This window comes from Cryptomeria japonica, chromosome 6, assembly GCF_030272615.1.
Source record: "Cryptomeria japonica chromosome 6, Sugi_1.0, whole genome shotgun sequence".
Taxonomy (NCBI): Eukaryota; Viridiplantae; Streptophyta; class Pinopsida; order Cupressales; family Cupressaceae; genus Cryptomeria; species Cryptomeria japonica.
Genome location: NC_081410.1, coordinates 641810118 through 641826575, shown reverse-complemented (window position 1 = coordinate 641826575; position 16458 = coordinate 641810118). Strand labels below are relative to the sequence as shown.

Genomic DNA, 16458 nt, shown 5'->3' with positions numbered 1-16458 from the left:
AGCCTAAAATATGAATTGTGCTCCTGACCCTTCCAAAGGGTCCAGAGCGAATTTCTCTAAAAACCTCTCCTGCTTCTAACATGGGTTATAATCCTTGATTCCACGCCTTGAGTGAATAAAAAATGATCCATCCATGCCTTTGGAAGTGAGTTGCAAGCAAGTGTGATAAGGAAAAGTGAAGAATTTGTGCAAAGAAGCAAATTTCACTCCTGACCCTTCCAAAGGGTTCATAGCGAATTTTCTCAAAGGGTCATGTACCTTCCAAAGGTACCAAAGCGGAATCCTTGAGGAGACCTAATTCTTCACCAAAGTCATTGAATGGTTGTCACTTTGAGCAAAAGTAAGGGCAAGTTTCCAAGATCATGGAGAGAAAAGGATCAAGGTTCAAGTCTAAGACAAAGCTAAGTGAAAAAGGATGTGAATTAAGCCTAAAATGCAAAATTCTCTCCTGACCCTCTCAAAGGGTCCAGAGCGAATTCCTTTTAAGCTCCTGACCCTTCCAAAGGGTCCAAAGCGAACTCCTTAAAATGACCTAAATTGTCACCAAAGCATTGAGTGGACATCACTTTGAGAAGGTAAGGGTGGAAAAGACAAGTCCAAGGCAAATTGAATGTGAATTGAGCCTAAAAATGCCAATTTCGCTCCTAACCCTTCCAAAGGGTCCAGAGCGAAATTCCTAGAAGGACTCCCTATTTCGCCTAATGCACCCAAAAGATCTTGTTTCAAGCTAAATTGAGAGTGAATTGACTTGATCATGATAGGAGGAGGTTTGATAAGTTAAGTTCAAGGCAAAGTGATGATGAATGGAAGATGAATGGTGTCAAAAGACAAATTTCGCTCCTGACCCAGGGTCCATAGCGAAATGATGGGGAGGGGTACTCAAAGAGAGTCAATCCTTTCCCAATAGGAAGTTGAGTGATGTCTTAGTGGGCTCCCTTCACTCTACACTGGTCTATCAACCAATCAAAACATTCAAACTCTCTAGGAGTGCTCCCAATCAAATTGTGCTCAATGACTGCTCAGGCATGGTTGAGATTCACAAGGGTACATCCAACCTCAATCTATCAAACTTCTAACATATGCTTGCAGGGGTTGTAGCAGGTGTTTTTAAGGCTTTTCCAAGCCAATCAACTAGTTTTTCAATTGGGTTTCATTCATTTCTCCATCGCTCCCTCTTTCTCCTATTTTCTAGGCCTAGTAGCCCTAGAGCCCCAATTAGCCCTACCTAACCTTTTTGTGTGGAATTACTCAAAATTGTCTCAAAGAACTAGGCAAACTCATTTATGAGCTGAGTACCCTTTTGGATGAACTTTTAGATTCATTAGGTGAGGAAACCAGGTTTGTCCGTACAGGTACGGAACCCGAAAATGGCATTTTTGAAGGGTTTTTTGGGTCTTCCATGGTCTGCCACACCTACAAACTTCCACATAGGCTCTGCCACACCCCACTTACTCATGCCAAACACTTGGCATCTTCAAACGTGATCATCCCTACAAGCACTTGCAAATTTTCAATCATTTCCTAACCGGGCTATGACTGAGCTCGCCTAGGAAATGATGTCAAATGGCCTTCTAATGCCTTCCAAACCAAAACAAAGCTTATATACACTGTACAAAGGTTCCATGGCTCGAGTCCCAAGGGTTATTGAGAGAAACTCAAAGGACTTCAAGCTGGAACCATGTTTGGGCTCTAAAACCCTTACTCAGTCCGAGAGCACTATAAAATCAAATACTTAATTCAAACCTGCACTAAAAACAAACTCAAATGCCTTCTGAGCACTACAAGGACATGTACAAAGCAAGTATCAAAGAACAGTAATGAAATCAATCCATGAAGCACGGACTGCTGCTCAAAATTTGAGAAAATGCAAGGTAAATTTGGAAAAAGGTCTTCACAATGTATTCCAATTTGCTCAAGGCGTTCACCAACCTGTTTACATTCATTCACAAAGCATTTTATATGCCATTTAGATCCTAACCAACTCTCCATCAGTTGCCTAACCACCGATATGCTCAAACTTTCAAAAAGTTGCTCAAAAGTTGTAAGATGTTGTCAAGCAACATTGACAACTTTTGCCAAAAAGTGCATTTTTGCATTTTCACTCATCCTGAACCACCTAGAATGACTTACAAACACTAATATGACATGTCTCAATGCCAAATGAGGCTTTTCAAGATGTTTGACACCAAAATGCAAGTTTATGCCATTTTAGGCTTACAAGGGCTCATAAGCCAAAATTGAATAAATACATGATCTAATTAGCATTCATCCTCCAAATGCATATCAAGCACACGAGGACCTAAGAGTAGTCCATTATTCACAAACCAAAACCAAACTAAAGACTAACACACCAAAATCTAGAAAATGTACTCAAAACTAGGTGCTCTTGCACCACGAAATTTCCTAAAACCTCTATTTGCTCCTTTTTTGGGGTCGAAATCTTGGTTCCTAAGGTATGGTTGAGAAAAGATTGATGTATACTTGCCTTGAGAAGTGATTTGAGGCAAAGAGATGATGAATTTGAGTGCAAGTAGCTATTTTGCTCCTGACCCTTCCAAAGGGTCCAGAGCGAATTTCTTCAAAAAGCCTTGTACCTTTCTCAAAACTTTGAACCAACCCATTCCTAGGCATTTTTGAAGGCAAGTGACTTGATCTTGATAAGGTAAGGGTGAGAGATGAAGTTCTATGAAGGAAGATTGAGTAAAATGCAAATTTCGCTCCTGACCCTTCCAAAGGGTCCAGAGCAAATTTTTTCTTGCAGCCTGTACCTTGCCCAAGGTCCAAAGCAAAATCCTTCTTTTAGGCCTTTTTGGGGGTCAAATAAGTGATGTCTTCATGAGAGAGGGATAGAAAGGTGAAAATCAATGCAAATTGAAGTGAGAGGAAGGAAGAAATTCGCTCCTGACCCTTCCAAAGGGTCCAAAGCGAACTTCTTCAATGGACCTTGTACCTTGCCTTAGCACTTGAATGACCCCGTTCCTAAGCAATTTTTGGGAGCAAATGACTTGTTTATACCTAGAAGGAGCACAATTATGAAGTCTAATGCCTTGAAGAATGAGTTATGATTAGGGAATTAAGGGAAATTGCTAAATTCGCTCTTGTACCTCCCAAAGGGTCCAGAGCGAATTTCATTATAGGGCCTGTTCTTGGAGAGGATACAGAGCGAATTTCATTATAGGGCATGTCCTTCTAGAGGGTCCAGAGCAAATTGATCCTAATGCCTTCTTGTTAATGGCTTGAAGTAAGAAATACCATGTTGGGATGAATATATCATGAGTGCTTGACACCATCTTTTGTTTGTTTTGCAGATCAATAAAATCTAGTTGGAGGAAGATTAGGCCAGGACAAGGGCGACCTCTTCAAGTTTCATCATCATCAAGGACACTTCAAATGTGTGAGAGAGGACTCAAGGTGCTACTAAGTTGAAGGACTTCAAGTGTTCAAGGAATTGCAAGCAATGGAGATGACCATCCTCAGGGACCTCATTCTACCACATGGAGAAACCACAGGATGTCAAAAAGAAGGATCTTATAAACACTTCAAGGCGAAATGAGCTACTAGAGAAGGAGTGACTTGACCATGAAGAGGCTTCATTAAACACAAGAGAGCCAAGGAAGGGTACATCGTTCCTCAAGTGTATCAAGGACGAAGGAGGATCAACCAAAGTCAGTGCAAGGGTACGTTGAAGAAGCAAATAGTTTCAGAAGAGTTAATCAAAGTTAGCTTCTCATCATCATCACATTGAATATCAAGAAATACAACGTTCCTTGACCAAGCACAAAACACAAGACAAGGTGGCATCCCAGTCACTGTTCCTCCAATCAGAGAGGTCCACATCAGCATGTCCAGATTCAATGTACCCGACTCACCAGTGATGGCACAAACTTCAAGGCACCTACCCCAGTTTCCTATTGGTCCACGCTCATGAAATGTAATTTTCTCATTGGCTAAGGGAGTTTGTTGTAACAAACCCTAATTAGGGTTTTCATCTTGTAATCCTCTCCATTGATTGTAAATCAATCAAAGCCTTTGAAATGTAAAGAGCTCTCTATATAAAGCTCTGGCTCTTCATTTGTAAAGGTTAATAATTAGTGGATAGTTAATAGTCAGTAGTAGAAGAATAGTGAATAAAGTAGCAATTAGAATAGAGTAGGAGGAGAAGGCAAGAAATTGTTGCCTAGATTGTAAATGAACTCCATTTTCATTGAAGATATGGTGAAATATGTCATTTCTTTGCAATATGCATGGTCTCTCGTTGAATCTTCATTTTAGATGGTAAATGATTAGATTGAATGAAGGAAGATACTGAATGCACTCGTGTGAAATTCGCTTAGTCCAAACCACTAGCCTCTTACTGATTGTAAGTGCACCTTGTGTGGTCAACTGGCATTGAATGAGCTTAATCTCAAATTGTTATGCGTCTATTGTTCATGCATTAACTTGAATGGTGATTAGTGTCTGATGGTGTAACGATTTGAACATATTCGAAGCATCCCTTAGAAAATCGCACTAAGTTGGTGTTGGATTGTTCAACCTGATGGTGAGACCCAACCCAGTAGGACTCCACCTAGTTCATTTATCTTCTCACACTCTAGGTCTTAGAGTAGACTTTCTGATCCATTCACCTTTTGATATTTCTTTATTATCCCACTGAGTAGTTAGGACTCAAGTTCTAGCTAATTAAACGCTTAGGCAATCAAAAGTAAGTCCCCTTGTGATTCCAACATAATCACATCATACCAACAAAGCTTATCCACATGTAGAGACCCTACATACCGGAACCTTGGAGTTGCCTCGATTGATCTTTAGGCGAAATCTTCAGCATTCGAGGAAACTTTGTTCAAGAGAGGATAAGATACCTTGGTATTTTATTATGTGTTCGCATGTGCATAAAAAACACATCAACAGTATGAAAGGCAAGTTTGAAATCATTTCCTTTGCTCCTTGTTAGGAGCGAAATTTACTTCCTTTGCTCCTTCTCAGGAGTGAAATTTGCTTCCTTTGCTCCTAGATTGGAGTGAATTTTTCTACCATTGCTCCTCATTAGGAGCAAAATTCGCTTCTATTGCTCCAATCTCAGAATGAAAACATCTTCAAGACATTTTGTGAAGAAAATTTGACAACACTTGCATATGGAAAGATGACTTGAGTGAATGGAGAGAAAAATATTGACTAAGAAATTTCCTTTGCTCCTCTCTAGGAGAGAATTCTACTTCCATTGACTCCCTTTGAGAGTGAAATTTGCTTCCTTTGCCTGGGCTTGGGAGCGAAATTGATCTCAAAGAATTCAATGAAGGTGGTTTGATAAATTTTGTATAGGAGGATAGAAAACTTAAGGAAATGAATTGATGGAATGAAGAAGGAAGATGAGAATTTGGCTATCTAAAAATTTCCATTGCTCCTTGTTAGGAGCAAATTCCACTTCCATTTCCCTTCTTTGAGAGCGAAAATCATCTCAAGGCAATTTTGATGACAATTTCAAGTGTTTCACATGGAAGAGAGGGAATTTGAGACATGAGAAGTGGAAATCTAGCTTAAGTGATTGAAATTGATGAACTTCCATTGCCTTGATGTTGAAGCGAAAAGTCCTTCCTTTGCCCCCTTTTGGGAGCGAATTCCCTCTTTTGGCCTTTGCAAACGCAATCCAAGCACATTTGGCACCAAAAACAATATTTTTAAGTGGTAAGTCGGCCTTCTTTAGGGAGAAAATTCAATTTTATTTGCTCAAGATCAAGTCGGCCTCACCCTAAAAGGACACATCTCTTCATTAAGACACCTATATAAGGAGACTTGAAGCAATCATTTAGTCACCATTTTGAAGCAATCCTTTCTCCTAGAGCAAACTTAATGAGCAGATCAGCAGTCCCTTAACTTCACCAGCGAATTTCATCAGCAAGGCAAGGAATCTAATCAGCATCAACAGCAAATTCAGTCAGCATCAACATCAAATCTGATCAGCAAGACAGCAAATTTAATCTGTAAGGAAGAAGCGAATTCATCAAGCAGACAATGAATTTGCAACACATAAAAAGGGGGATCATGTCAAATTAAGACATTATAAAGGTTATATATCATGTGTGTTTGATGCCCATTTGTTTGTTTTGCAGGAGGTGAAGAAAGAATCAAGGGGACCAGATTGGAGGAAGATTGGAACAACTGTCCTAAGGAGGAAATTTCAACGTCAAGGTTAAGATAGAAGGAAGATGTCTTTAAAAGAGGAAAGCTTCATCAGCAAACACAAGAGAATCAAGGAAGAGAGGACTTCAAGATATTCAAAAGATTTCATAAAAAGGAGAAGTCATACAATCACTTCAAGGCAGATCAAGAATTCATTCCAAGGCGGTATCAAGATCCAAAACTAAGAGGAAGTCAATATCTACACCTTGCACCTCCAGGATTGAGACATTCAAGAAGATAGTTTTAGAAGAGTTAATCAAAGTTAGAAGATCATCCTCATCACTGCTGAAGCTGGAAAATGTTGAGTATCAAGAAATGTTATTCAATACTCATTCATGATGATCTACCAAGTCTACAAGTGCAAGATGAGGTGGCATCCTAGTCACCAGTCACCAATCAGAGGAGTTCCACATCAGCACGTCTGGATTCAATGAACCAAGCTCACCCATGGGGGCACAAACTCCGATGTACCTACCCCCACTATTTATTGGTCAAATATTCTAAAGAGGACATGTGTCCGAATGTTGTAATTATTTCATTGGCCAGAATAGAGTTTGTTGTAACGAACCCTAATTAGGGTTTTCATTGTAAAATCTTGGCCATTGATTGGGTTTGATCCTGGCCATTGATTGTAATGAGCCCTCTATATAAAGCTCAAGCTCTTCATTTGTGAAGGTTAATAGATAGTTTAGAAGAATATAATAGAGAATTGTTCGATAGCAGATAGCAATTAGAGTAGAAGTTAAATTAGGAGAAGGCAAAGATTGTTGCCAAAATCTTGTTGTGAAGAGCATATGATTTCATTGAAATTATGGTGAATTAATGTGTTATTTCAACAAGTTGCATGGTCTCTACTTCTCAATTCATTTGCTTTCATGTTCATTAGATTGAATGGAGGAATTTGTTGAATGCATTTAAGTGGAATCCGTTTAGTCCATACCACTAGCCTCTTGTTGATTGTAAGAGTGCCCTGCGTGGTCAACTGGAATGATATGAGCTTAACTTCAAATTGTTACATATTCATTGTTTATGTGTTAACTTGAATGGTAATCAATGTTTGATGGTAATGATTTAAACATTTTTTAATTATCCTTTAGAAGATTGCACTAAGCTTGTGTCAAATTGTTCAATTTGATGGTGAGACCTTGCCCAGTAGGATTCCATCGAATCATTCACTCTTCTCTTGCATTCTTAGGATTAGATTGAACTCCCTCAAACCTTATATTTTTTGCCCTTTCTTTATTTTCCAAGCGAGTAGGTAGAATCTAAGTTCCAGCGATTCAGGCATTCAACGATTCAGCATAAGTCCCCTTTGTGATCCAACATTATCACATCAAACCATTGTGCTTATCCACACGTCGTGACCCAACATTTATGAACCTTGGAGTTGTCTCAAGTGATTCTTAAGCCAATCTTCAGCATTTGAGTAACTTTGTTCAAGAGAGGATAAGATACTTTTGGGTATTTTATTTTGTGTTTGCATGTGCATAAAAACACATCAACAGATAGGGACAAGGAGTCTATCAAAAATTACTACAAGGGGGATAGACTCAAATTTGATCTCATCTGGGAAATTATTGATAAGAGGTGGAAGAATTAGCTCTACCAACCCATTCATGCAGCAGGGCACTTCCTCAACCCTCATTTTAAGTTCGGGGATTCTTACTCAAATCCTAATGGAGAGGTCATGGAGGGCCTCACTACATGCATTCAGAGGATGATACTTGAGGTTGAGGTGAGAGACCTCGTTGTGGCTAAACTCCAAAATTATGAGGAAGCAAGGGGTAAGCTATTTTATTCAGAGCTGGCCAGGAGAGGAAGTACCACTCAAACCCCAGGTATAACATTTGCCACTTGGATTTTGGGGTCTAAAGTAAATTGATAAATTGATAAAATATGTTTTCACTTTTCACTTTGCTTTCTAACTTTTCAATATTTTATTTTGTAGTTGCTTGGCAACAAAGTTGGGGTGGAAATACCCCAAATCTCAAAAAAATTGCCCTCAGAATCTTATGTCAACCTTGTAGTTCATCCAATTGTGAGCACAATTGGAGCTTGTTTGAGGCCATCCATACGAAGAAAATGAGCAAGTTAACTCAAAAACGCCTCAATGACCTTGTCTTTGTGCAATATAATCTTCGGTTGCGCATAAGGAAGGTAGAGGAAGCGGCAGCTGGTCCAATCAATTTGGATGATATAGATCCTTACAGTGATTGAACATCATAGGAGCAACCTCCATTGTTTACAGAGGATGACGTCAATGATTTGGAGAGGCGGGCTATGGAGGAGGAGGGGGGTGGATTTGGTTTCACACTAGATGACAGTGAGGATGAGGAGTCATTACCAGTGTGTTGTGACCATTTCACACATCGCCCCATTGCAAATGGGGACCCTTGCTTTTTGCTTTTTAGGGTTTGTTTTCTAGGTCTTTTAGGGTTTTGTCCGTTAGCCTTTCCATTTTGAGTGTCGCCAAGGGGATCACATGGATAGCAAGTCCGGCTTGAGTGATGTCCTGATCCTGAAATTTGGCTAAGTCTGGAATGTCCTAATCCTGAAATTTGACCAAGTCTGGAAACTGAAAAACCTCCAAAAATTAGATTTTGCAATATAACTCCTGGAGGTCTGAAACCACTCTCAAACATCCTGAAAGTATATATGGAATATAACTTAAAGTATAAGCTTATACTTAAATGTTATATTCCATAAAATTATCCTGACGGAGAGTTCAAAAAGTCAAATTTCGCTCCTGACCCTCTCAGGAGGTCCAGAGCGAATTTCGCTCCTGTCCCTTGCTGAAGGTCCAGGGCGAAAATGTTGTTCAAGTTTATTTCTCGCTAATTTTGGCTAACTTGTTTTGTGCAGAGTTTCCCGGAGAGAAGATTGGACGTTACTGGATGCGTTTGAAAGTTTGAAAATTGTTGAATTTTGGGCAACAAAGATAATTTCGCCCCTGTCCCTCACTGAAGGTCCAGAGCGATTTTCTAAAAGTGCAATTTTCTGACAAGGACAAAACGAGTTTTGTGATTGAAATGAATGGAAGAAGGTGTGTTTTGCCCGTTGAAGATGATTTGGAGGGCTAGCAAAGGACGGATAAGCTTGAAATTACAAAATCGCTCCTGTCCCTCACTAAAGGACCAGGGCGAAAAACCTAATATCCAGCACTTCTCTCCAAGTTTGGACAAATCTAATCCAAGGCGCAAGTTTAAAATGATGTTTGAAATGCCTTGAACTGGAATTGAGATGCAAGGATTACAAATTTTGATGACAATTTGCAAATTCGCTCCTATCCCTCTCCAAGGGTCCAGGGCGAAATTTCTAAGTGTGCCCACTTTCCTTGCATTTCGAGATGACTTTTTGTTTCCAAGACTCAAAAGGAAGTGGAGAATGATGTTCTACGCCTTGGGGGTAATTTGAAGGTTGAAGTGACTAAGAATTTGTGCAAAGGACTCAAAAGCGCTCCTGTCCCTTACTGAAGGACCAGGGCGATTTTTACAAAATCAACAACTTCCCTCCAAGACTACGTTAAGGAAGGGTTGTGCAAGATGGGAAAGGTCTTCTAAAGCATGGTGAACAATGATTTGACTTCAAAGTTTGATAATCCTAGGCTAAAATGCAAAAGTCGCTCCTGTCCCTCACTGAAGGACCAAGGCGAAAATCTTTAAAGCACCTATTTTGCCTTGCAAAAGCAAGTTGAGCATGCATTGAATGGATGAAGGGGATCATTGCTTACCCCACAACGAGAATCGACAAATAAAGGTGAAGGATTAAGACCAAAAGTGAAAATCGCTCTTGTCCCTCTCCAAGGGTCCAGGGTGAAAAGGTCCTAAAGGCACTTTCCTCCTAGAGATCAAGTGAAATTAAACTCAAAGCTCCAATTAAAAAATGCCATTTTAAATGCCTAGATGAAGTTTTGAACATAAAAATGAGGAATGCAAGGCCAAAATTGAAAGTTCGCTCCTATCCCTCTCCAAGGTTCCAGGGCGAAGTTAGTGGCATTCTTTATTCTTACCATATTTGAGCATTGATATCTTCCAAATTGCATTAGATGCCAAATTGCTAACTTCGAAATATTTGGAAAAATTAAATTAAAATTGGCATTTAATAAAAGACACATTGGCATTTAATAAATTAATTTTGAGCCTCAAAAAATCGAATTTCTATTCTAAAGGCATTTAAAATTAATTTTTGTGAAATTAAAATTAGAAATGGAGCGCTTGAGGTCTTATTTTTAAGTCGGCCTCTCCTTTTTGCAAATTTATTTATTTTTTAGGCCTATTTTGACAAGTCGGCCTAGGTGGAGCAAGGTGGTGAGCGCTCTATATATATTGGAGGTGTGTTTTTTCATTATCCAAATCATTCACTCATTGCTTCAAGTGCGAATTTGGAGAGCTAATTGAAGGTGCGAAATCTAGCTGGAGTGGAGTGAATTTCTACTAAGTGTGGAGACTAAGGAGGGCGAAATTCATTTTGAAGGCTATTGGAGAGGCGAATTTCTTGCTAGATGGGAGGATAATTTCCAGATTTTTGAAGAGGGTAGTGGAGTTTATTCTTTTCCAAGCTAAGAGGAGGCGCAATTTGTTCAAGAGAAGGCTTTGATCTACATTTTGCCTAGCGAATTTCATCTATTTTTGCATCATTTCTTAGAGTTTAATGCTCAAAGAGGAGGTATGGCGAAATCATCTTGACACCATTGTTGAAGATTTGAATTTTGAACTTTTATTTTGAAAATTCTATGTTTGGCATAGTTAATTAGGAAATGATAACTCAAGATTTATCATGAGGTTTCCTAATTAAAATCTTAAATCTTCCTTTTAGGTTTAATTTCTACACTTCAAGATATAATACTAATTGTGAAATGTTGTGTAGGCATTAAATGGAGATCCCGGAGTTGGAAAATCAAGCCAGATCAAGGACGACCTCCTCCAGCCTAGCATCGACAAGGACGACCTTCTTCGATCCAGCATCATTAGGATAAGGGCAACCTCTTCCAGTCCAGTATTCCAAGGCGAGGTACATCATCATCCTGCACATTTAAAGACACAAGAAGTCAGAGCAAAGGGTTCGTTGAAGAAGCAGATAATTCCAGAAGAGTTAATTAAAGCTAACTTCTCAGCAACATCAAATTGGCATCAACCAAGTGTCAGACAAGGTGGCATCCCAGTCATCACTTCTGCAGTCGGATAGGTCCACCTCAGCATGTCCAAATTCAATGTACCTAACTCATGGGAGATGGCACAAACTTCTATGTACCTACCTCAGCTATCTATTGGTCGATTTTTCCAGAAAAGACATGTGTCCAATTAATACAATTATTTCATTGGTCGAGCATTAAATGTTATGTAATGGTTGTAACAAACCCTAATTAGGGTTTTCATTGTTGAATCTTGGCCATTGATCTCAAATTGATCTCAGCCATCGAATTGTATTAAGGGCACTATATAAGCCCCGGCTCTTCATTTGTAAAGGATAATAGAAAGCAGTTAGAATAGAGTTAGTGAATAGAGAGTAGTTAGAAGGTGATTAGAATAGCAATTAGAGTAGAGTAGAGAGAGAAGGCAAAGATTGTTGCCAAGATGTTGTAAAAGACTTGTAACTTCATTGAAGAAATGGTAAAATTTATGGGTCGATTCGACAATTTGCATGGTCTCTATACTTCTCATATTTTGATTTCGTGTTATTAGATGAGTGGAAGAAATGTGCTTGATTGATGGTGAAATTCGCATATCCATACTACTAGCAGTTTGTTGATTGCAGACTTGCCTTGTGTAGTCAACTGGAATCATTCAGCTTAAGCTTAACTTCAATTGTCGCTTCTTCATTGATATGCATCAGCCTGATGGTGTCTATGCCTGCAGTGATGATTTGAACATCATAAAGCTTTCCTTCGAAGATCGCACTAACCTTGTGGAGATGGTCCTGGGATGTCAAAACAAGACTTAGTTAGAATTTCATCAAAGATCATTCATTGCTCTTACATTCTTAGTGTTAGGATTAGATCCTTTCCTCGCCCTCGTCTTTTTTCCTTTTTTTCAAATCTAAGGCAGTAAAATCCTGTGTTCCAGCAATATTCAAAGCAAATCAGAAGTTTAGTCATCAAGTGTAAGTCCCCATGTGATTCCAGCAAATCACATCATACCACAGAGAGCTTATCCACACGTAGAGATCCTACAGCAAAGAACCTTGAAGTCACCCTAATTGATCCTTTTCGCGATATCTTCAGCATTCAGAGGCTTAACACAAGAGAGGATAAGGTACCCTTGGGTATTTTATTCTGTGTTTGATAGTGTACAAAATACACGTCAACACAGTGCCAAGAGAAGCTAGAGGCAAAGCTACATCTAGGATGGAGGACGAGCCATAGCCTGAGTCAGACATACCGAGCGAGGAGGCAGTGTCACTCCTAGTGCAGACTTCTAGGACTAGACCCTTTAGTTCTACCTCTCCCCTAGTTTTTGCTAGAGTTGGGAAGAGGAAGATGTAATTGTAATGATGTATTTACTTTTAGTTATACAAAAACTATTTACTATTTTGCTTCCAGCCATCAGCATTCCTCATGAGGATGCGATTTTGTACCCACTTTGCATTTAAATATATCTAGACTCAGTTTGTTTCTTTTGTGTTCACATTTATTGACTCATTGGATGCATCTGCTCATTGAATTTTGCAAAAAAAAATGCATTTCTAATTAAATTTAAGCAATTTTTTAAGTTCTCGAGTTTTTTGCTGAGTACTGGCCGAGTTTTTCCCGAGTTTTTTTTTAAGGCCTTGGCGAGTTTTTGGGTTTGGCGAGTAGTTCAACTATGATCTATTACATCCCATAACAACACCATACTGAAACAAGCAGTTATATTGGATGAAGATGTAACTTCTCAGACCAACATCTATTTTCCTAACCAAGTCAGAGCATACCTAAATGACCTTCTAGAAGGCACAGATATTCCTCCTAAATTATACCACAATAAGTTAAGTCTATTCCTATCAAACAATTGAATTTGTTTCTTCAGGTCACCAGTTCTAAATTCTCAATTTTTTGTGAAGACTGGAATCTGAAGAACCCTTGATAGGAAATCCATGCATCAAATGGTAGAGAACTATTAAATGATTTTTTTTTATTGTGCACCACCAGGCAGATTTTGTATCTTGCTTAGCAAAAACATGTCTTGAGTTGTCAATCACATCAAGAGCAATACCCGACTCGAGTTCAAGCAATTATATTGGATTAGGATGTAGCTTCCCAGACCAACGTCTGGTCTGCTAACCAACAAGTTGGAGCATGCATAAATAACTTTAGTGCTAGGAAGGGCTTTCGAGTCACTCATATTTGTTTAGCCAAATTCTAACTTTTAAGGTCGAGTCACTTGAAACTGGATTTGAACATGTTATGTTCTTTGTGCTTTTTTGTTGGTTTTCCAATTTTGAACTGGAAATAATATAGCGTCTTAGAATGTGTTTGGATTTTTGAAGCAGTAAATTTGTAATTAATAGGCTAAATGCTAGTGGGGATAGAAATATTTTCCATCAGGTTAAAATAATAAAAAATAGTGGATAAGATTGGGGTACACTAAGAGATGGTTAGTTCATATATCCATTGTCCAAGGAGGATAAAGAGTCAGTAAAGTGTCTAAAGGGCATAGGTGCATCCCAAAAGGTAGTATCATATAACATCAAGCCTAGTAATATTCTGGGGAATTGTGTGATCAATGTATTTGTGCCTTTTTTGCTACATAATGAGTTCCTGAATAACAAATATGCTTAAGTTTTGATATTTCAAAAAGCAGCAAATAGATAAAGCTCTTTCCTTGTTTGTATTTTGCAGTTTGCAGTCAGCTGGAATTCTCAAAGAATTGGCTAACTATCTTGACACCCACATCCCAAGTATTGAACTAATTGCTAGTTCCATAGGTGTCGCATCAGCAGTGATAGATAATGTACCACTGGTTGCAGCTACAATGGGAATGTATGATAAAGTAGACTTTCCAATGGATTCAGAGCTTTGGCAACTAATTGCTTACTGTGCTGGAACCGGAGGTTCAATGCTTATCATCGGATCTGCAGCTGGGGTTGCTTTTATGGGAATGGAGAAAGCTGATTTCTTTTGGTACTTGAAAAAGGTATCCTCTTTGAACATGTTTATTCATTAACTGATGTAGAGAAATAGCAAATTTTGCATTCCATTTTTTCATTGTGTATTTTCCAAGGGATCAAATATTTTCTCTTAAAGTCTTTTGTGTCACAAATTAAGAAAACAAATGAAATTGCACAGACACACATATGAGGATCTTCTAGGGAATGCTGATATTCTCTCGTGCAGGTTAGTGGATTTGCATTCGCTGGTTATGCTGCAGGTATTGCTGCATATGTAGCATCCCATAACTTCCATTTGCCATCTACGACATTAGCTCAACTTCCCTTTCTATCAGGTTGAGAGGACCTTTGCTGGAAATATTTAGCAACAGGTTGACTGAATCTCATCAAGGGATGTTTAGTAAACCGTGGAATCAAATCTCATAATAATAAGCAAAGGCCTGTTACTATTGAATGCATCTACGATCTAAAATTACTAGAAAAACAGTTTTCTTCTCTTCTACTATGGTTCTTCTGTAATAGAAAACATTATTTTCTGGGAGAGACTGGAGATAGCCCATTCACTGAAGCAGTAACAGTTGTTATCTTTCACCTGGATGTCTTCCAGAATACAAACTGATTTGAAGTAGAGAAACGCAGTGGCTTTTCTTTTGAATGGGAGGGATGCTGTAACCTTATGGAGATAACCTTTCTCCTCATTCTTTTGATTCGCAGATATCCATGCATATTTTAAAGAGTTATTTCATCTCAAGTATGTTGTTATTATAGGTTGTTAAGAATTTCTTTGCACGTGAACAACGAACTTTAGATTTAACACGTTCAATTCACGTAAACTAGTTGTGCTCAATAATGAGTACGCCCAAATAGCAATATTCGACTGGCTGGTGGCAGATGTAATTTGATTGTGAAGTATTTTTATGAAGATATCCCCAATTTCGCAGTGTAATAGTTTTTACTTAATGGATGCGTCTTGTTTCCATGCTTCTGGCAAAGGTTAATTTTCTTTTCTAAATCCCAACCATTAAATATAATAAGGTACTTTTTGATTATTGTATATTTGAAATATATATCATTTATATGAAGAATGATATCTCATTTCTTTCTATGGAAGGATTGGTGCTGGTCTTTTAGATCTTAGGATTGCCCCTGCCCCTGATCATCTATGCACAAATTTTGTGGATCTCATAATCTGAAGACTCTAAAGTCTTTGTTAGATTTTGTGATTGGGGACTTAAGGCAGAAATTTAGTGTTGGAGATATTCATCTTTTTTTGATTCTCCTGATAATTTAATGAAATGCTCAAAAGCATAGTTTGCAGACTTGGACTCGGAGAGCTCTCGGCAAGCCCAAAATTTTCGACTTGGCAAATACTCACAAAAACTCGAAACTTACAAAGTCCTAAAAATTAAAATTTCTTAAAAGAAACATTTATTTACAAAATTCAATCACAAAATGCATTAAATTAAAATTGACGTCTCAAAAGAGAAAATGCATGGTTTTATGACAAAAACATGTGAAAAATAGTGTTTTACCCGCGTTGGCATTTTTACCCATGCTTGTAAAAACTTGTCCAACAAAAAAAAATAGAGAGTACTGGGCAACTCAAAAAGTATTCACAGAGTTTGCAAGCTATGCTCAAAAGTATATAAATCTTCAAATGTTAAGAAATTAAATCTTATGAACTGTTTTTTTGTTTATTAGATCTGAAGGACATGTAATTGAAGCTTTACTTATATTTTATTTAACATTAAAATTTTGTTTATTAAAATGTTATTTTGGTTAATTAAAAATATTATTATAAAAAGGCTGTAGTTCATTTATTTCCTTTGAATTTGGATGCTTAATGCCAATCTTTTCTAGATTGGAAAAATAATCCCATCTTGTGGGAATCTTTTCCAAAGCATTAAAAAAAGGTTTTAAAAAAAAATATATGTTACATCCTTGAATGACTGGTATTAAGAAATTAATTTTAAGCTAAAAAATAAATTCGTTCTCATAATCAATAAACTTATTATATTGTTTCCTCGTATTCTGTAATTATTTAGTATTCCACTTAGTCAAATCTAAAATGTATGCAATTGTCAATTTACCTTTTTTTTTATATAACTTTGAAGTTTGTTTTTTGTTTTGTTTTGTTTTGTTTTTTGATTTTTTTTAAATTTTTTTTTTGGGGGGGTTATATTAGGAATCGTTCAC

At 37.9% G+C, this 16458-nt stretch overlaps 1 protein-coding gene across 1 annotated transcript in view; it reads left to right on the top strand.

Annotated features, from left to right (window-relative positions):
* The window catches only part of LOC131068653 (sodium/proton antiporter 2), a 158069-nt gene extending 142861 nt beyond the window's left edge, over positions 1-15208 (top strand). Inside the window, exons 9-10 of the mRNA XM_058003889.2 lie at positions 13994-14288; positions 14489-15208. Coding sequence (XP_057859872.2) covers positions 13994-14288; positions 14489-14602 — 409 coding nt within the window. The 3' untranslated portion in view covers positions 14603-15208. The remainder of the gene's footprint in view (positions 1-13993; positions 14289-14488) is intronic.
* The last annotated feature ends 1250 nt before the right edge of the window (positions 15209-16458 follow it).